The following is a 21900-nucleotide window of genomic DNA, read 5'->3' on the forward strand; positions in this document are numbered from 1 at the left end:
AGAGGCCTCAGGAAACTTACAATCATGGCTAAAGGTGAAGGGAAAGAAAACACCTTCTTCACAGGATGGCAGAAAGGAGAAGTGCAAGCAGGGGAGATGCCAGATGCTTATAAAACCATCAGATCTTGTGAGACTCACTATCATGAGAACAGCCTGGAGAAAACTGCCCCCATGATCCGGTTACCTCTACCCTTAGTCCCACCCTTGACATGTGGGGATTATAGGGTTACAATTCAAGATGAGATTTTGGGTGGGAACACAGCCAAACAATATCCCTAAGATGGAAAGAATAGAGACATTATGTATGGGCTAAATACCGTGGGCTTCTTCTCTACAGCCCACCTGGCTCAGGCCTCTGCTGTGTGCCTTGCTCTCCAGTAAGAGAGACCAATGGTGAGCCCTTAATATGGCACCATTCCCTGAGGGAATATTCAGACATTTGGGTGGTGGTAGGTTGATTACATTGGACCCTTTCCTTTATGGAAGAGACAGCTTTTGTTCTCATTTATTCTGGATGTAGATTTACCTTCATTGTGTATAGCGCTTCACCGTCGCCATCCTTGAACTTACTTACTGCCTTATTTACCATCAGGTTATTATAGGTAGTATTGCATCTGATCAAGAAACTAATTTTTCTGCAAATTGTGGCAGTGGGCTTATGCCCACAGAGTTTACTAATCTTTCCATGAACCTTATCAGTCTACATCAGACCTGAGAGAATGGTAGAATGACATCTTTAAGACTCAGATGGGGTTCCTGCTAGGCGTAAATATTTTGTGGAGCTAACCTGTGGGATAGGAGTACTATCCCACAAGATGCGATTTGTTCTTTGAACTGATGACCACTATGTGGTATTCTCTTCCATTGGTTCAAATACCTGTTTTTGTGCTGGTACCATGCTGTTTTTTGTTTGTTTGTTTGTTTGTTTTTGAGACAGGGTCTGGCTCTGTCACCCAGGCTGGAGTGCAGTGGCATGATCTCAGCTCACTGAAACCTCTGCTTCCTGGGCTCAAGCCATCCTTCTACCTCAGCCTCCTGAGTAACTGGGACTACAGGTGCATGCCATCATGGCTGGCTAATTTTTTGTGTGTGTGTTTTTTATAGAGATGGGGTTTCACCATGTTTCTCAGGCTGGTCTCGAACTCCTGAGCTCAAGTGATCCACCAGCCTCGGCCTCCCAAAGTGGTGGGATTATAGGCATCAGCCACCGTGCATGGCCCATGCTGTTTTGATTACTATCGCTTTGTAATAGATTTTGAAATCAGGTAGTCTGATGCCTCTAGCTTTGTTCTTTTTGCTCAAGATTGCTTTGGCTACTTGGAATGTTTTTGTGGTGCCATATGAATTTTTTTTTCTATTTCTCTAAAAATGTCATTTTTTTTGTTGCTAAGTATGTAGAAATGCAATTGATTTTTGCGTGTTTATCTTGTTCCCTGCTAACTTGATGAACTAATTTATTAGTTCTAATAGTTTTTCAGTAGATTTCTTGGGATTTCCTACATATATGAGATTAGGCCATCTGTGAATAAAGATAGTTTTGCATCTTCATTTCCAATCTGGATGTCTTTTACTGAGGCCTCCTTTTAAATGTGTCAGCAAATTTTTAAAGTCACAGTTTTCTGAAACGAAGTGAATAAATGGGATTCTAAGTAGTTATGTTTCATTGCCCTTGCCAACTGTGTTCTTTTTTGTACTGTTATTTTTTTGGAAACATATATAAGCTAATGTTTTAAGATCCTAATATATAAATTCCAAGTAATTACTGAATTTAAAAGGAAATATTTTGCCATTTTTGATTTTTAAAATATATTTTAAAATTGTAGGGAAAGTCCAGAATGTGTATCACATAGGAAAATTCAAATTATTGACTCTGTATTGATATTTAAAGTCTTATTAGAAATTTGAGTGCTTACATATATCATTATGCATATAATTTAACTGCCTCATGTTTGCTTTTTATAATTATTTAAAAAATAGCTCTAAGCCGGTGTGGTGGTACATAACTCTAGTCCAAGCTACTCAGGTGGCTGAGGGCAGGTCAATTGAGATGAGGAATTTGAGGGTGTAGCGTACTATTATGATTGGACCTATGAATAGCTAGCTGCTGCACTCCAACCTGGGCATCATAGCAAGACCCCATCTCTAAAAACATAAATTTTAAAAAAATGCTCTAGTGTGGGCTATTCCAAAACGTAATTTTGATACAAATTATAAATAGCATGAAAATAATGAGATATATTTATAATTGTCACTAGTGTATTAAAGTCATGTTAAAAAATTCTTGTGATGGTGTATTGAGTCAACTAAAATAGGATTAAATAATTCTTTTGGACTTTAACAAGCCAGAGCATTATTTCTAGGTTCCCCCAATGAATACAACCAAGGAAACTTTGTACCTAATATCTGTGGTTTTATGTGTCTACTTTAAATATAGTTTCTTTTTCCTTCTTATACTTTTTAAAGATTTCTTTCGCAAAAATAATAGAATGATCATCTAGATAGATAAAGCCACCAAAAAAGAAGAAATCAGTGGTAAGATATTAAGACACCAAAAGCACAGTGTGGATAGTGAACATATTGTTTCTAAGAAGAGGATAAAAATAGAGTTATGTTGACTGAGATGTTCCCCAGTTTTCCATGCCTTTTCATTTTCCACTATTTTTTATTCCGTTATATTATATGGAGCTTCATGAAAGAAAACAAAACGGAGATAAGGAGTTGTAGTTAGGGCTACAAATGAAATGTAATCTTTCCAGATGAGATTTGAAAAGCATCTATGTAGAGAAGCTTAGTTTGGTAAGATATTAAATTCCTAAATCTTTGTAATGTTTTCATCAAATTTTATTCTCTAGTATTGCCTTTTTCTGTTATATCATATATCCTGGCCATTGTATCTATCTAGTCATTAAACAGCAAATATTTAGAAAATCAGAGGTTTTTAAAATTATTATTTGCCTGAGTAAGACAGCATCAAACTTGTGTGAGAATCCTATCACGTCTTGTAAAGTAAGCAACTTCAGGGTCAGATTTAACACTGTTCCTCTCTACTAACATGTTAAATTGGGAATAATATACTCTTTTAAGTTCATAGATTTTAGTTCTTACTTAAATCAGCAAATAAAATAAGTAATCATATTACCTATGAGAATCCCCTCCATAGCAAAATTGTGAGAAATTTATGTGCTAATGCTGGTTTATTTTGCTATTTATTGTTTCTCAGATTCTGATGGTAGAATTAACCATGGGCGAATTGCTTATATTTCTTCGAAGAGCTGCTCTAATCCTGATGAGAGTTATGGCTGCCTGTCTTCAAACATTCCTGCATTAGAATTGATGGCTCTATACGTGGCAGCTGCCATGCATGATTATGATCACCCAGGGAGGACAAATGCATTTCTAGTGGCTACAAATGCCCCTCAGGTAGGAAATATTTTTCAGAACCTTTAAAGAGTAATTCTGAAATTTTCAGTCATGCTATGTATCCCTTTATAAATCATTCAGTTGAATCATATGGCCAATCCATCTGACTTTAATACCCTACATTTTAATTAATTAGATAACACATGGCATTAATGTGATGTGTGCTAGGAAATTAGGGGAAGAATCAACTTCTTGAACTAGAAAATAATAGACAGTTTTTGAAATAACTCATTGTTTTGTGAAATTCTAGAGTCCTTGCTGTCAATATTTTTGTCTTTAATCAAACCAGCAAAACTCTGACTGTATTTAAGATTTCTGTTCCACTGGAGCCAAGATGGCCGAATAGGAACAGCTCCGGTCTACAGCTCCCAGCGTGAGTGACGCAGAAGACGGGTGATTTCTGCATTTCCATCGGAGGTACCAGGTTCATCTCACTAGGGAGTGCCAGACAGTGGGTGCAGGACAGTGGGTGCAGCGCACCCTTCGCGAGCCGAAGCAGGGCGAGGCATTGCCTCACTCGGGAAGCACAAGGGGTCAGGGAGTTCCCTTTCCTAGTCAAAGAAAGGGGTGACAGACAGCACCTGGAAAATCAGGTCACTCCCACCCCAGTACTACGCTTTTCCCACGGGCTTAAAAAACGGCCCACCAGGAGATTACATCCCGCACCTGGCTTGGAGGGTCCTATGGCCACGGAGTCTCGCTGATTGCTAGCACAGCAGTCTGAGATCAAACTGCAAGGCAGCAGCAAGGCTGGGGAAAGGGCGCCCGCCATTGCCCAGGCTTGCTTAGGTAAACAAAGCAGCTGGGAAGCTCGAACTGGGTGGAGCCCACCACAGCTCAAGGAGGCCTGCCTGCCTCTGTAGGCTCCACCTCTGGGGGCAGGGCACAGACAAACAAAAAGACAGCAGTAACCTCTGCATACTTAAATGTCCCCGTCTGACAGCTTTGAAGAGAGCAGTGGTTCTCCAAGTACACAGCTGGAGATCTGAGAATGGGCAGACTGCCTCCTCAAGTGGGTCCCTGACCCCTGACCCCCGAGCAGCCTAACTGGGAGGCACCCCCCAGTAGGGGCAGACTGATACCTCACACGGCCGGGTACTCCTCTGAGACAAAACTTCCAGAGGAACGATCAGACAGCAGCATTCAAGGTTCACGAAAATCCGCTGTTCTGCAGCCACCGCTGCTGGTACCCAGGCAAACAAGGTCTGGAGTGCACCTCTAGCAAACTCCAACAGACCTGCAGCTGAGGGTCCTGTCTGTTAGAAGGAAAACTAACAAACAGAAAGGACATCCACACCAAAAAGCCATCTGTACATCACCATCATCAAAGACCAAAAGTAGATAAAACCACAAAGATGGGGAAAAAACAGAGCAGAAAAACTGGAAACTCTAAAAAGCAGAGCGCCTCTCCTCCTCCAAAGGAACTCAGCTCCTCACCAGCAGTGGAACAAAGCTGGACGGAGAATGACTTTGACGAGTTGAGAGAAGAAGGCTTCAGACGATCAAATTACTCTGAGCTACAGGAGGAAATTCAAACCAAAGGCAAAGAAGTTGAAAACTTTGAAAAAAATTTAGACGAATGTATAACTAGAATAACCAATACAGAGAAGTGCTTAAAACAGCTGATGGAGCTGAAAGCCAAGGCTCGAGAACTACGTGAAGAATGCAGAAGCCTCAGGAGCCGATGTGATCAACTGGAAGAAAGGGTTTCAGTGACGGAAGATGAAACGAATGAATTGAAGCGAGAAGGGAAGTTTAGAGAAAAAAGAATAAAAAGAAACAAACAAAGCCTCCAAGAAATATGGGACTATGTGAAAAGACCAAATCTATGTCTGACTGGTGTACCTGAAAGTGAGGGGGAGAATGGAACCAAGTTGGAAAACACTCTGCAGGATATTATCCAGGAGAACTTCCCCAATCCAGCAAGGCAGGCCAACATTCAGATTCAGGAAATACAGAGAACGCCACAAAGATACTCCTCGAGAAGAGCAACTCCAAGACACATAATTGTCAGATTCACCAAAGTTGAAATGAAGGAAAAAAATGTTAAGGGCAGCCAGAGAGAAAGACTGGGTTACCACAAAGGGAAGCCCATCAGACTAACAGCAGATCTCTCAGCAGAAACTCTACAAACCAGAAGAGAGTGGGGGCCAATATTCAACATTCTTAAAGAAAAGAATTTTCAACCCAGAATTTCATATCCAGCCAAACTAAGCTTCATAAGTAAAGGAGAAATAAAATACTTTACAGACAAGCAAATGCTGAGAGATTTTGTCACCACCAGGCCTGCCCTAAAAGAGCTCCTGAAGGAAGCACTAAACATGGAAAGGAACAACCGGTACCAGCCACTGCAAAATCATGCCAAATTGTAAAGACCATCGAGGCTAGGAAGAAACTGCATCAACTAATGAGCAAAATAACCAGCTAACATCATAATGTCAGGAACAAATTCACACATAACAATATTAACTTTAAATGTAAATGGACTAAATGCTCCAATTAAAAGATACAGACTGGCAAATTGGATAAAGGGTCAAGACCCATCAGTGTGCTGTATTCAGGAAACCCATCTCATGTGCAGAGACACACATAGGCTCAAAATAAAAGGATGGAGGAAGATCTACCAAGCAAATGGAAAACAAAAAAAGGCAGGGGTTGCAATCCTAGCCTCTGATAAAACAGACTTTAAACCAACAAAGATCAAAAGAGACAAAGAAGGCCATTACATAATGGTAAAGGGATCAATTCAACAAGAAGAGCTAACTATCCTAAATATATATGCACCCAATACAGGAGCACCCAGATTCATAAAGCAAGTCCTTAGAGACCTACAAAGAGACTTAGACTCCCACACAATAATAATGGGAGACTTTAACACCCCACTGTCAACATTAGACAGATCAATGAGACAGAAAGTTAACAAGGATACCCAGGAATTGAACTCACCTCTGCACCAAGCGGACCTAATAGACATCTACAGAACTCTCCACCCCAAATCAACAGAATATACATTTTTTTCAGCACCACACCACTCCTATTCCAAAATTGACCATATAGTTGGAAGTAAAGCACTCCTCAGCAAATGTAAAACATCAGAAATTATAGCAAACTGTCTCTCAGACCACAGTGCAATCAAACTGGAACTCAGGATTAAGAAACTCACTCAAAACCGCTCAACTACATGGAAACTGAACAGCATGCTCCTGAATGACTACTGGTTACATAATGAAATGAAGGCAGAAATAAAGATGTTCTTTGAAACCAATGAGAACAAAGACACAACATACCAGAATCTCTGGGACACATTCAAAGCAGTGTGTAGAGGGAAATTTATAGCACTAAATGCCCACAAGAGAAAGCAGGAAAGATCCAGAATTGACACCCTAACATCACAATTAAAAGAACTAGAAAAGCAAGAGCAAACACATTCAAAAGCTAGCAGAAGGCAAGAAATAACTAAAATCAGAGCAGAACTGAAGGAAATAGAGACACAAAAAACCCTTCAAAAAATCAATGAATCCAGGAGCTGGTTTTTTGAAAGGATCAACAAAATTGATAGACCACTAGCAAGACTAATAAAGAAGAAAAGAGAGAAGAATCAAATAGACGCAATAAAAAATGATAAAGGGGATATCACCACTGATCTCACAGAAATACAAACTGCCATCAGAGAATACTACAAACACCTCTACACAAATAAACTAGAAAATCTAGAAGAAATGGATAAATTCCTCGACACATACACCCTCCCAAGACTAAACCAGGAAGAAGTTGACTCTCTGAAAAGACCAATAACAGGCTCTGAAATTGTGGCAATAATCAATAGCTTACCAACCAAAAAGAGTCCAGGACCAGATGGATTCACAGCCGAATTCTACCAGAGGTACAAGGAGGAACTGGTACCATTCCTTCTGAAACTATTCCAATCAATAGAAAAAGAGGGATTCCTCCCCAACTCATTTTATGAGGCCAGCATCATCCTGATACCAAAGCCGGGCAGAGACACAACCAAAAAAGAGAATTTTAGACCAATATCCTTGATGAACATTGATGCAAAAATCCTCAATAAAATACTGGCAAACCGAATCCAGCAGCACATCAAAAAGCTTATCCACCATGATCAAGTTGGCTTCATCCCTGGGATGCAAGGCTGGTTCAATATATGCAAATCAATAAATGTAATCCAGCATATAAACAGAACCAAAGACAAAAACCACATGATTATCTCAATAGATGCAGAAAAGTCCTTTGACAAAATTCAACAACCCTTCATGCTAAAAACTCTCAATAAATTAGGTATTGATGGGATGTATCTCAAAATAATAAGAGCTATCTATGACAAACCCACAGCCAATATCATACTGAATGGGCAAAAACTGGAAGCATTCCCTTTGAAAACTGGCACAAGACAGGGATGCCCTCTCTCACCACTCCTATTCAACATACTGTTGGAAGTTCTGGCCAGGGCAATTAGGCAGGAGAAGGAAATCAAGGGCATTCAATTAGGAAAAGAGGAAGTCAAATTGTCCCTGTTTGCAGATGACCTGATTGTATATCTAGAAAACCCCATTGTCTCAGCCCAAAATCTCCTTAAGCTCATAAGCAACTTCAGCAAAGTCTGAGGATACAAAATCAATGTACAGAAATCACAAGCATTCTTATACACCAATAACAGGCAAACACAGAGCCAAATCATGAGTGAACTCCCATTCACAATTGCTACAAAGAGAATAAAATACCTAGCAATCCAACTTACAAGGGATGTGAAGGACCTCTTCAAGGAGAACTACAAACCACTGCTCAATGAAATAAAAGAGGATACAAACAAATGGAAGAACATTCCATGCTCATGGGTAGGAAGAATCAATATGAAAATGGCCTTACTGCCCAAGGTAATTTATAGATTCAATGCCATCCCCATCAAGCTACCAATGACTTTCTTCCTAGAATTGGAAAAAACTACTTTAAAGTTCATATGGAACCAAAAAAGAGCCCGCATCACCAAGTCAATCCTAAGCCAAAAGAACAAAGCTGGAGGCATCACACTACCTGACTTCAAACTATACTACAAGGCTACAGTAGCCAAAACAGCATGGTACTGGTATCAAAACAGAGATATAGATCAATGGAACAGAACAGAGCCCTCAGAAATAACACTGCATATCTACAACTATCTGATCTTTGACAAACCTGAGAAAAACAAGCAATGGGGAAAGGATTCCCTGTTTAATAAATGGTGCTGGGAAAACTGGCTAGCCATATGTAGAAAGCTGAAACTGGATCCCTTCCTTACACCTTATACAAAAATTAATTCAAGATGGATTAAAGACTTAAATGTTAGACCTAAAACCATAAAAACCCTAGAAGAAAACCTAGGCATTACCATTCAGGACATAGACATGGGCAAGGACTTCATGTCTAAAACACCAAAAGCAATGGCAACAAAAGCCAAAATTGACAAATGGGATCTAATTAAACTCAAGAGCTTCTGCACAGCAAAAGAAACTACCATCAGAGTGAACAGGCAACCTACAAAATGGGAGAAAATTTTCGCAACCTACTCATCTGACAAAGGGTTAATATCCAGAATCTACAATGAACTCAAACAAATTTACAAGAAAAAAACAAACAACCCCATCAACAAGTGGGCGAAGGACATGAACAGACACTTCTCAAAAGAAGACATTTATGCAGCCAAAAAACACATGAAAAAATGCTCACCATCACTGGCCATCCGAGAAATGCAAATCAGAACCACAATGAGATACCATCTCACACCAGTTAGAATGGCAATCATTAAAAAGTCGGGAAACAACAGGTGCTGGAGAGGATGTGGAGAATTAGGAATACTTTTACACTGTTGGTGGGACTGTAAACTAGTTCAACCATTGTGGAAGTCAGTGTGGCGATTCCTCAGGGATCTAGAACTGGAAATACCATTTGACCCAGCCATCCCATTACTGGGTATATACCCAAAGGACTATAAATCATGCTGCTATAAAGACACATGCACACGTATGTTTATTGCGGCATTATTCACAATAGTAAAGACGTGGAACCGACCCAAATGTCCAACAATGATAGACTGGATGAAGAAAATGTGGCACATATACACCATGGAATACTATGCAGCCATAAAAAATGATGAGTTCATGTCCTTTGTAGGGACATGGATGAAATTGGAAATCATCATTCTCAGTAAACTATCGCAAGAACAAAAAACCAAACACCGCATATTCTCACTCATAGGTAGGAATTGAACAATGAGAACACATGGACACAGGAAGGGGAACATCACACTCTGGGCACTGTTGTAGGGTGGGGGGAGGGGGGAGGGATAGCTTTAGGAGACATACCTAATGCTAAATGACAAGTTAATGGGTGCAGCACACCAGCATGGCACATGTATACATACGTAACTAACCTGCACATTGTGCACATGTACCCTAAAACTTAAAGTTTAATAATAATAAAATTAAAAAAAAAAAGATTTCTGTTCCTCCTATTTAGGCCCATTGTATGGCTAGAAAGCTATAATGGTTGAGAACTATTACTCTTTTTTGTTGTTCTCTTTTTTCCCTTAAGATTTGCCTTAATACCAGACCTAAAATCTCTTACTTCTGAATATATTAGTGTATGTAAAAATTCTTCTGGTATATTATTTTTGTAGCTAGTATAGCTGGTAAAATATAAAATTCCTTTAAGGTCACAATTTGCATGAAGGAGGCAAGAGTTCTCAACAAATAGATACTGTAATTGCAATAGCTTTAAACATTAGGACTTGGAACTAAATATGTGTTGTGTTTTGCTTTGTTTTGTTTTTTGAGACGGAGTCCTGCTCTGTCACCTAGGCTGGAGTGCAGTGGGGCAATCTCGGCTTACTGCAAGCTCCGCCCCCCAGGTTCATGCCATTCTCCTGCCTCAGCCTTTGGAGTAGCTGGGACTACCACGCCCAGCTATTTTTTTTTTTTTTTAGTAGAGACCGGGTTTCACTGTGTTAGCCAGGATGGTCTCGATCTCTTGACCTCGTGATCCGTCTGCCTTGGCCTCCCAAAGTGCTGGGATTACAGGCGTGAGCCACCACGCCTGGCCCTAAATATGCGGTTTTAAGTAGAATTTAGTGTGGTTGTGGTTTAAGCAGATTTTTGTGTGGTAGCTGGGTTTGTTTATGCTGGGGATTCCTGAAATGTGATCTGTGTGTTTCTAATTGGATGCTTTATGAAGAGTAGGTGCTCAGTGATAGTTGCTGAATTCATCTCACTTCCCACTTCTTTATTCTATGTTTAAACCTTGGCTCTGATCCTTTCATTTTCTGTAGCCATTTTCTGTTTTTCTTTTTTTTCTTCAATCTCTTTCATATACTCCAACTTTTTTAAAAATAGGAGATATATTCTCTTGAATTGTGAGCATGTGTGTTGGGGTCGGGGGAAGGCAGGTAGGGAACTATGAATATGTATATGTGTAAATGGGTATAATGGGATGTGTGTGTGTGTGTGTGTGTGTGTGTGTGTGTGAATAGGTTAAAAGGGCCATGTGATTCATTTATCCAATGAGACTTTATTAATAGCTCATGATTTCCAGAGGTAACTTTCTGATGAATTTAAATCTAGTTACTAGTAGTTGCCCACTTTCTAAGTATTATTTTTTTAAAAAAGTACCTTCTAAGTGGCACATATTTTCTTATTTGCAATACCATTCTGTAAGAATCTGATGCGCATTCTCTCAAACCTAGCACATCATAATCTTTGAAAATCCTAGTCCTTTGGTGAATCATAGACCTGAGGATTAATGGCATAGTGGAAAAAGCACTGGACGAGATTAAAAGTCCTGTCTTAGATTTCTGATTGCCCACTTATTAGCTGTATGACCTCAAATAAAGGTTTATTCCTCTGAACCTAAAAACAGTTATCTGATATGATTAAGGAGGTAACATATGGAAGGTTTTATACTGTTTCTGATGGCATGAGAAGCTCCTGAATCAGAAATCACATAGGTAGAAGTTAGTTACTGTTCTAGTCCACTCTGCTGTTTTGTTTTGCTTTGTTTTGTTTTGAGACAGAGTCTTGCTGTGTTGCCCAGGCTGGAGTGCAGTGACGTGATCTTGGCCCACTGCAACCTCCATCTCCTGGATTCAAGTGATTCTCCTGCCTCAGCCTCCCAAGTAGCTGGGATTACAGGTGCCTGCCACCATGCCCGGCTAATTTTTGTATTTGTAGTAGAGACAGGGTTTCACCATGTTGACCAGGCTGGTCTCAAACTCCTGACCTCATGTGATCTGTCTGTCTCAGCCTCCCAAAGTGCTGGGATTACAGGCATGAGCTACTATGCCGGCCTACTCTATGTTTTTATTACAGCTTTCATTTTCGTAAAGTATATCTTCCCTCAAGGATGTTAGAAATGAGTGAATTCCAATGTTAACTCTCTCACATGAAGATAATTTAAAACGTTATATGAACAACTTATACAAGTTGCATACTGAATTGTTGTCCTAATCAAAATACAGTTGTGAAGTCTGAACATGATATCAATAATCATGTTATTTCTAACTTCTCATTGTTACGAATTGCCATTAGATGAAGCCATAGGAAGTGCTAGAATGGAAAGGAGATGGATTAGAGAGTTCAGCTGTGAAAATGCATAGCCTCTTACCTAGTCTCCTTGCTTGTTGTCTGCTCTCCTTCAGTCTGTTCTCAACACGTCAGCCAGAATGTGACCCTGTTTCAGTGTGTTGCATCACTCTGTTCCAGACTCTTTTGCCAGGCGCTGTGGCTCACACCTGTAATCTCAATGCTTTGGGTGGCTGAGACATGAGGATTGCTTGAGCCTAGGAGTTTGAGACCAATCTGGGCAACATTTGAGACCCTGTTTCAAAAAAATAAAAACAAACAAAAAAAAAACCAATGGCATTCACCTTACCCCTAGTAAATGACAATCATAAAATGTTCTGCAAGGCCGTACGTTATTGGTCCCATTAAGTCTCTCTCTCTCTTTTTTTTTTTTTAACTTACTCAAGTCTAGTCTCACTGGCTTCCTTGCTAATACCATCTCTGTCCCTTTCTGAGAGTGTTTGCACTTTCTGTTCTCCCTGCCCAGAGGGCTTTTCCTTTAGATATCCGTATACGCATTTTGTCACCTCCTTCCATCTAAAATTTCAAAATCCCCTTCTTTATACCATTATGCTCCTTCTCTGCTTTTTTTCCATTGCAGTGATCATTTAGGATACTATATATTTTGTTTATGTACTTTGTTTTTTATATATATCTTCTCAATGGAATATAAAGTTCCACAAGGGCAGGGATTTTTGTCTTTTATTCCATAATACCTAGAATAGTGCTTGACATACAAAAAGCATTTAGTAAATATTTGTTGAATGTTGAAGGATGTCTGAATTCTTTGCTCTGTAGTACTCCTAGGTTTTCTGAAAAATGTTCTGTGCTTCCCAAAGTAATGAAGTTTATGAGGCCTTCTTCAACTAGCACCTGTGAGATAAGGACCCTTGTAAAAATCTAGGGCTTAATGTGGTTAAGTAACAAAGTAGGTTCTTTCATCTTTGGAAACTCAGTGGGTCTAGTCAGGCCATAATTAATGAAAGATATTATAGTTCTAGTGTATTATAGACAGTAGCATATAATACCACCAGCTGGGTCAAGCATTCTTCTTCATTCTCATGGTAAGGAATGTGTGCTAGAAAGATACAGGAGGATTCTTGCCACGAAAGAAGGTGATACATATAGTCAGGTATATCCCGGAGGAATGTCAGTATTAATAAGATTCTAAGAGATTTCTGAGCTATTTCCAAATGAGAAGTTGGCTGAAAGATGCAGGTTAGTGCTTGAGACAGTAAAATTTCTGGAATATTTTTATGAGACTGGGTAAAAGGAAACAAAATTTTAAGTTGAGATTTGTAAATGTTTTGTCTTCCAAAATATGGATTAAGATGACTAAACACATGAATCTGTTTCCCCTTCTTTCTGAGAATGCATTAAAATGATAGTAAGATATGAAGTTCATTACAACAGAGAGCAATAAGAGGAGGATGGGTATTATCACCAGCAGATAAAAAAAAATTTTTATAACATTTCTGGAAAATGAAAAATGGATGAATATTGACAGATAAAACAAAAGTACCCAGCATAGCTGGAACCCCAGAGACTCCTGTTACCATTTGCTCCTGCTTGCTCTCCCTGGGCATACACACACCTTTATGCAGAGTTACTAAAACCCTATGTTTATCTCCAGGCAGAAAACTCATCTCTTAGATATTGAAGGAACTGCCTGGAGAGAGTAACAGTTCCTAGAGTGGGTATTAGTAGTCTAAAGTAAATTTCTCTCATTCTAGACATCTAATAGCTGGCACCCATTATTCTAAAGCAAAACTTGCTAGGTAACAAACCCTATCCACATTTACATAGTTCCCACTCACTCATCCCAAGGGGAGAGACTCCACAATAAAACATACATAACAGCAGAGAGATTACAACTGAAATCTAGAATTCTTTTTTTTTTTTTTTTTTTTGTGAGACAGGGTCTCACTCTGTTGCCAGGCTGGAGTGCAGTGGCACGATCTTGGCTCACTGCAACCTCTGCCTCCAGGGTTCAAGAGATTCTCCTGCTTCAGCCTTCCGAGTAGCTGAGACTACAGGCACATGCCACCACGCCCAGCTAATTTTTGTATTTTTAGTAGAGATGGGGTTTCACCATGTTGGCCAGGATCGTCTCGATCTCTTGACCTCGTGATCTGCCCGCTTCAGCCACCCAAAGTGCTGGGATTACAGGCGTGAGCCACCGCACCCAGTTTAGAATTCATTTTTCTATATACACAGAAAACCAAGGATCATCAGCCATGACATTAATCAGAAGCTTGGAAAGAAAAGGCTAAGATGGAAAGAATAACTGACCACAGGGAGAATCTAGGGAATAGAGAAGCATCTAATTATTTTTTTAAAATGTATTCTCAGAGAATTTGAAAAATATTGCATCCATAAAGTAAGAACAGGAAACTATAATAAAGGAACATCAGAAAACAAGTTAGGCTCTTAGAAACTAAAAATATTACTGCAGGAAATTTTAAAAATTCAATATAAGCATTGGAAGTAGAAGTCCAGGTAGTCTCTCCCAGGACATAGACCAGGAAGATAAAAAGAGAATATAGGGAAGGAGAAGATAAGACATGGGGGACTAGGTCAAGATGTGACTAGTGGAAGTTCTAAAAAGAAGGGAGTCTTTGGATTGAAGGGGCTCACTAAGTGCCAGGAAAGTTGAATAGAGAAAAAAACTCAAACACCACACATAGCACACCATGGAAAAATTTCAGAACACCAGAGATTTTGTTTAAAAAAAAAAAGAATTCCCGAGAAGATGAAAACAATACATCTATAAAAGAACAAAAATTCAACTGTCATTGTATTTTAGCAACAATAGATGCTAGACAATACTGGAATGGAGTCTCTAAAATTCTAGGGGAATTTATTCATTCATTTATTTGTTCAAGTATTTATTGGGTGCATATTGTGGGATAGGCACTATTTAGGCATTGTTATATTAAATAAAACATGGGAAAAAATCTTGCCCCTCATCAAACTTACATTCTAGTACAGCAAGAAAATAAATACATAAATAATGTGAGCAAGAGAGAGAGAGAGAGAGAGAGAGAGAGACAGAACAAGAGAAAGAGAGACCAAGAGAGACAGACAGAGAGAGAAAGAGAAGATTATGACTTAAGAGCTAGGAAATAAGTAAAATGAGAGGAGATAGGAGGTGCTGGCATAAGAGTATTATTTTCAAGTTAGAGTTCTATATTCAGCTAAGCTACCATTTTACATGAGAGCAAAATAATGAGATTCTCAGATATGCAGTGATTTTAAACAGTCACATCTTGACCATCCTCAGAAAGTTATTTTAAAATGTATTTCAGCAAAAGAAGGGTGGTAACCAAGATAAAGGAAGATAAGGGATTATTAGAAATTTTAGAACTGATACAGTTTGTCTCTGTGTCCTCACCCAAATCTCATCTCAAATTGTAATCCTCACATGTCAAGGGCAGGGCCCTGGTGTGAGGTGATTAGACCATGGGGGCGGGTTCTCCCATGCTGTTCTTATGATAGTGAGGGAGTTGTCATGAGATCTGATGGTTTAAAAGTGGTAGTCTCCCCTGTGTGTGCTCTCTGTCCCTCTCCTGCTGTCTTGTGAAGAAGGTGCCTGCCTCTCCATTGCCTTCCACTGTGACTGTAAGTTTCCTGAGGCTTCCCCACCCATGTGGAACTGTGATTCAATTAAACCTCTTTTGTTTATAAATTACCTAGTCTCAGGTAGTATCTCTATAGCAGTGTAAACACAGAAAAGAACAAACCGAGAACAGTGTAAAAGAATCCTGAGATAACAGCTGTTCGTCAAGACTATTTCTTTACCCTATAAAAAAACAACAAAACTAGCTGCTTTGTGTTCTGTGGCACCTTATTTATCTGCTATCTCTCTACTGAATTTTTTTTTGAGTTGGGAATATTATTTTTTAAATGAACAATCTTTGTTAATCTTTTTCACTTGAAGTGCCTTCTTAGTTGGCCAGGTGTGGTGGCTCACGCCTGTAATCCCAGCACTTTGGGAGTCTGAGACGGGCAGATCACGAGGTCAGGAGATAGACACTATCCTGGCTAACACGGTGAAACCCCGACTCTACTAAAAAACACAGAAAATTAGCTGGGCATGGTGGCGGGCACCTGTAGTCCCAGCTACTCGGGAGGCTGAGGCAGGAGAATGGCTTGAACCCAGGAGGCAGAGCTTGCAGTGAGCTGAGATCGCGCCACTGCACTCCAGCCTGGGCAACAGAACGAGAGTCCGTCTCAAAAAAAAAAAAAAGTGCCTTCTTAGTTATGAGATAATGGCTATGACCTCGATTTTTGTTAATGTTTCCTCCTGTTTCTTATGTTTTAAAAGGGGACATTTGTTCAGATTAGTCAGACTTATCCTTTGTATGATCTAAGTCCTTCTTATGTCTGAAGGGTTTTCTCTTTTTGTTCTTATTTAAGTGTTACTATTTGCTAAGATTCTGTCAGTTTGTATTAAACCCCTTCTCAGATCTTTCCAACTCAGAGGGTGAAAAGTAAGATTTATGACCAGCTAATGTGTTTTGCCAAAGTATTGATGTATTTGCTGTAGAGAGAAGGATCTATAGCTAGAAAAAGCAGGTAACAAGATGCTTTAGCACAAAGTCAAAGGATGTTAGTTTATTGCAGCTCCAAATGAGCTGGGACCCTGTCTTTTTTCTCTGCTTCTAAGAGCCCGCAGTAAGAGCTGAGGCTTCATTATCTGTTTGCTTGAAATGTTTTTCTTATTTGGTTTAAGCTTGGTCTGCTGCTCTGTGTGCTACCTTCAAGTATTCTTCTAAAGTAGCATTGACATTTGCTTCCTACTTACTGCTTCATGATTCTTTCTTGCCTCCCACTCATCTTTGAGCTTGTGAGTCTACTGGGGATCAGCAGGGAACCCCTGCCACTTACTCTTCATATAGGCTTTTTCCTTCTTATGTAGTGACTTGGTTAGCTTTTCTGAATCCATTCTCATTTTCACCATGTCTTTGAAGTTTCCAGTATGGTGATTATATCTAATTCTAATACTGATTCAGACGTCCCCCCCTCCGCCCATTTTATAGTTCTTTGGCAATTTCAAAGGGTAATTTGAATGGTGAAAGAATTCCGAACTTGCTCATTTTTTTAAAAAACTGATCTTGCTATCTGTGAGTTTATTAAGTCAGCTAGCTTCACAGGGCACTCATTGTACATTGTGTTTTATTGAGCCCAGAATCGGATTACTTCCTCCTGAACAGACAGAGCCGTTCTCATAGTTAAGTCCTTGTCACATTTGAGCATGAATTAGTCAAATCATTATTAAATGTAAATGACCCCTTAGGGAGTTTTCGAAGCTTACTGTTTCTGTTTGGTATTTATAATGTTTAGAAGTTGTATTACAGGTGGTATGAAATGCCTTTATATGGCTCATTGCAAAGTTTAAATCATACCATTGCTTTTATAAAACCAAATAGCTTAAAAAATAATCACTTAGTGTTATGCATCTGTGCTTAAATCTAGGCTGTAGCTAATTTTCACAAATAAGTAGAGCTATTCAATTAAGCTCTCAGAATATGTATCCTACCTGAGATCTCATTCCGTCCTTCTTTCTCATTACACAGTAGGCTCCATGAAAACAGGGATAGGGTTTTAATTTTTATCCCTGGCCTTTAACACAACTTGGCTGTAGAAGTTTTTTTAAATAATTCCTATGCTTATTTAATAATTTAAAGAATTGCTTAATTTTTAGAGGTGGAAGAGGCTTTAGAAATTCTATACTCCACTGATTTTAAGTCTGTATTCCAAAGTCCTAGAGTACTGAGGAGGCACCTCAGGGTCTTCTGCTGGAGTGAAGTGTAGAAAAAGTGAGTAGTTCCACACCATTTGAACCAGAGGATTTGTGTTTTTATCTGTTACATAGTTCTGTTTTACTCCCAGGCACTGTGTGAGGATGGGAATCCAGGATATGTCCATCTCAGACAGGCAGGTCTCTTACTTACCCTGGAAAGTACTGCTTCCTCTTCTTTAGTCACCATCACCATTGACTCCAGAATGACTAAACAACAGAAATGTATTCTGAAACCTGCTCTAGATCCCTAATGACTTTATTCACAGAAGTTTATCTTCTCAGATAAAGCAAATGAAATAGAACTCAAAGTATCAACTTTACATCTCTTGGGAGGCAGCACGGTGTCTGCAAAGATAAACTTTAAAGATAAATAACCCTTTCACTTACTAGAGCTATGTATGTTGGAAGGAAAGGTGTATCTTAACCTCTTTGTACTTCAGTCTACTCATTTATAAAATTATCACAACCTATTTTCACAGGTACTAAAATACCTGGTAAAACGCCTAGTATATAGTAGGTATTCATTGTTTGTATACTTCCAACCTGATATTAAAGATATTAAAGTTTAATATCTTTGAGGTGTCTGCCTCATTTTTCTATATTTCTTTTTAGGCAGTTTTATACAATGACAGATCTGTTTTGGAAAATCATCATGCTGCATCAGCTTGGAATCTATATCTTTCTCGCCCAGAATACAACTTCCTTCTTCATCTTGATCATGTGGAATTCAAGCGCTTTCGTTTTTTAGTCATCGAAGCAATCCTTGCTACGGATCTTAAAAAGCATTTTGATTTTCTTGCAGAATTCAATGCCAAGGTTTGTTATGAAAATTAGTGCCTGATTTAAAAAATCTTTATTGTCAGTGTTACTGATAAAATATGTTTTTTAATGTTAAGTTAGAATTATTACTACTTAGGAAGTAACAATAAATAGTTGATATAAAATAATATATATGCCTATATTTTTAAAAATAAACATTTTTATTGTTATGGTAACATTTCCTAAAATATTATTGCTTGTTATATTTTCTTTCGACACATAAACTTATACTATTGTGACTTTATTTCACATATTTTTCACATAGAAACAAACCAGTTATTTCAAATGAGTTTAAAGAGAGATTTGACAAAGCCATGCTCAGTGTCAAGTAAGGCATTATATAAAATTAACTTTATGTGTTTCTTAAGAATCCAGTTAATTCTAAGAATCCAGTTAATTATGCCTACCTCACTGCACCTGTTATACCTTCTTTATATTAGTGATTCTTTAGCTGGCTAGTGTTAAGGAAAAGGAAGCACCCTCTTCTACTTGAGAATAATTCACTCATTCAACAAGTATTTATTGGGATTGCCCACTATGTACAGACATTGTACTAGGCCAAAGAACTCATATTCACCAGGGGATCAAGAATCACTGCCCCAGTATGACAGTGGTACTCATGGGACTATGCTTTATCCCTCAGACATTTGAGGTGAAAAAAGTTGAGAACCACTGCTTTAGATTCCCACCCTGGCTTGCAGGAAGCTGCTATTTTCTTGATGACTTTTGTGACCTAAAAGAAGCTGTACCTGCAGAGTAGAGAAACTGGTAACAAAGGAGTACTAGATTAGACCTGCTGGAAGGAGACCCTTATATATGTTGCTGTCATGACATTAATGAAATGCTTATAAAAATCAGTGAGAAGTAAGGGTACCTTTAAAATTATTTCATAGTTGTATAGTCTTATTCACTTTAATTTTTAAATAAAATTCATTTAAGTGCTTAAGTCACCTTTTATAGGTAAAAGATTATCTAACACAATACTTTGAATGTGTATTCCTTAAAGACTTCTATTTTGAAGTCTCTCAAAAAAATGCCATATGAATGGGGCTCTAGACTTCCGATTAAGTTTCAATCAAAAGAGCTCTTCTCTCAAGTGTTTTCTATGGTGGTGTTCTACATATATATATTTTTTTTTCTGAAAGAGTTTGGTGCCAAAAAGCAACCATCACACTGAAGTTCAAAAGCTATGATGTGGCTCATTCTTTTCATTTTTTACAAAATGAAATTTTAGTTCTTGAAAGGCTTTTTTTCAGCTAATAATTATCATTTATTTAAATAACAATATTTAGCATTTTCCATGAACAAGGCATTTTTTCATTTATTAATCCTCATAGCAGCATGGCTAGATTGGTACTACTTTTCTTACTTCATAGATGAAGAAAGTTAGATTCGAATAGGTTAAGCAGTTTTTTCACTGTTACACACTGAATTTTTGATTCAGAATACAGCTTGCTGATTCATGACATTCTGAGTCAGGATTTAAAACTATAGGGCCAGCTTCTCAGACTTGTGTTCAGTTCACTATATCATGTTGCCTTTCACAGCAAGGGCAAACTTCTCTAGCTTCTTAAGTGTTCTTTTTTGAGGTAGAAATAAGTAGTTATAATTCTTATATGATTTTTTGATATTGTGTATCTACTATACTTAATAAATACATATATATATATACACACACACACACACACACATATAATTCATGATTCTTTGTGGTAATCACAAATATTGAAACCCATGGTTAGTTATATGTTTTTCTAGAAAGCATTTTTTAGAAAGGAAATTTAACCAATAGAGGTCCATATTATGGAATGAACTGATTTTAAAAAGAACTATTTGCTGAAATTTCTTTCTGTCATTTAGACAGGAAACAGTTTTAAGATAATTTGGTAAAAGCAAACAAAACAACGAGTTTTAAAACTGCCTTCAGAACCTAAAATGATGTTGTTTTTCCAAAATAGGCAAATGATGTAAATAGTAATGGCATAGAATGGAGTAATGAAAATGATCGCCTCTTGGTATGCCAGGTGTGCATCAAACTGGCAGATATAAATGGCCCAGCAAAAGTTCGAGACTTGCATTTGAAATGGACAGAAGGCATTGTCAATGAATTTTATGAGCAGGTAAGTTGAAACCTGAGCTTGGTGGGATTTTTAAGAGCTGTCATGAGAAGACACTACTCTTTGGGTTTTGGATAGCTTTATTAAGTGTTTGAAATCTGAGTTGCTTTGACTGGGAAGGGTTAAAAATTATTGCATTTGCTTTGGTTCTTAGTATTTTCTGTGTTCTGTTTGCCTTTGCTGTTAAAATTTTTAAAAATAACTTATTCCCTATCTTGACTGAGCTGAATATACTCATGAGTCTACAGGTAAGGCTGTTAGCAGCCGCAAATCCGAGTCTGCAGCAACCTCAATTCTTGCCCCCTCAGAAGAAAGAATTCAACTGAGGGGCATAAGGCAGAGGGAGAGACTGAAACAAGTTTTAGATCAGAAGTGAAAGTTTATTTAAAAGCTTTAGAGCAAGAATGAAAGGAAGTAAAGTACACTTGGAAGAAGGCCAGGCGGGCAACCTAAGAGATCAAGTGCATGGTTTGACCTTTGACTTGGAGTCTTATACATTGGCATGCTTCCAGGGTTGTGTTACTTCTCCCAATTCATCCTTTGAGGTGGCTGTCACATGTGCAGTGACCTGCCAGCACTTGGGAGGGGCCACATACACAGTGTGTTTACTGAAATTGTACTCATGCTCACTTGAGGCATTTTTCCCTTACCAGCCCAGTGTTCATGGAGGAAGGTCATATACCAATTAAACTCCACCATTTTGCCTCTTAGTGCACATGCTTGAGCCCACTCACCCACCTCCTGAGATCTTACCAGGAAGCTGCTGATCACCAGTTTCTATTGGGTGACTGCCTTTCCCTGGTGCCAGCTGTGACCAATTATTATTTTAGAGAGACAGCTTAACCTATCACCTGATGGTCACCTGACATTTCTGATGGGGTTGGGGGTGGGCCCTCTCCTGCTCTGCCCATGTCTGCCTGACTACTTTCTATAACAAGTCTAGACTACATTATGATTCCAAGGTCTCTTTCAACCCTGAGATTCTGTAACCTAGAAGAATTTATTTCCAGATGAAGTGGTTTTTAAGTTATTCAGGGTGTGCTCAGAGTATATTTAAAGAATATCAATCCATTTTCAATTCTGCTATAAAAAGACTAACTCCCTGCCATAGGAACATCAACTGGGAAGAAAT

At 38.6% G+C, this 21900-nt stretch overlaps 1 protein-coding gene across 4 annotated transcripts in view; it reads left to right on the forward strand.

Moving 5' to 3' along the window:
• Nucleotides 1–21900, forward strand: part of PDE3B (phosphodiesterase 3B) — a 215065-nt gene that overhangs the window by 183624 nt on the left and 9541 nt on the right. For all 4 annotated transcript variants that reach the window (XM_003818192.6, XM_034932206.3, XM_034932203.3 and 1 more), the window contains 3 exons: nt 3221–3420; nt 18445–18648; nt 20610–20771. In XM_003818192.6, the coding sequence (XP_003818240.3) occupies nt 3221–3420; nt 18445–18648; nt 20610–20771 (566 nt within the window). The remainder of the gene's footprint in view (nt 1–3220; nt 3421–18444; nt 18649–20609; nt 20772–21900) is intronic.

This window comes from Pan paniscus, chromosome 9 (genome assembly GCF_029289425.2).
Source record: "Pan paniscus chromosome 9, NHGRI_mPanPan1-v2.0_pri, whole genome shotgun sequence".
NCBI classification, from domain to species: Eukaryota; Metazoa; Chordata; class Mammalia; order Primates; family Hominidae; genus Pan; species Pan paniscus.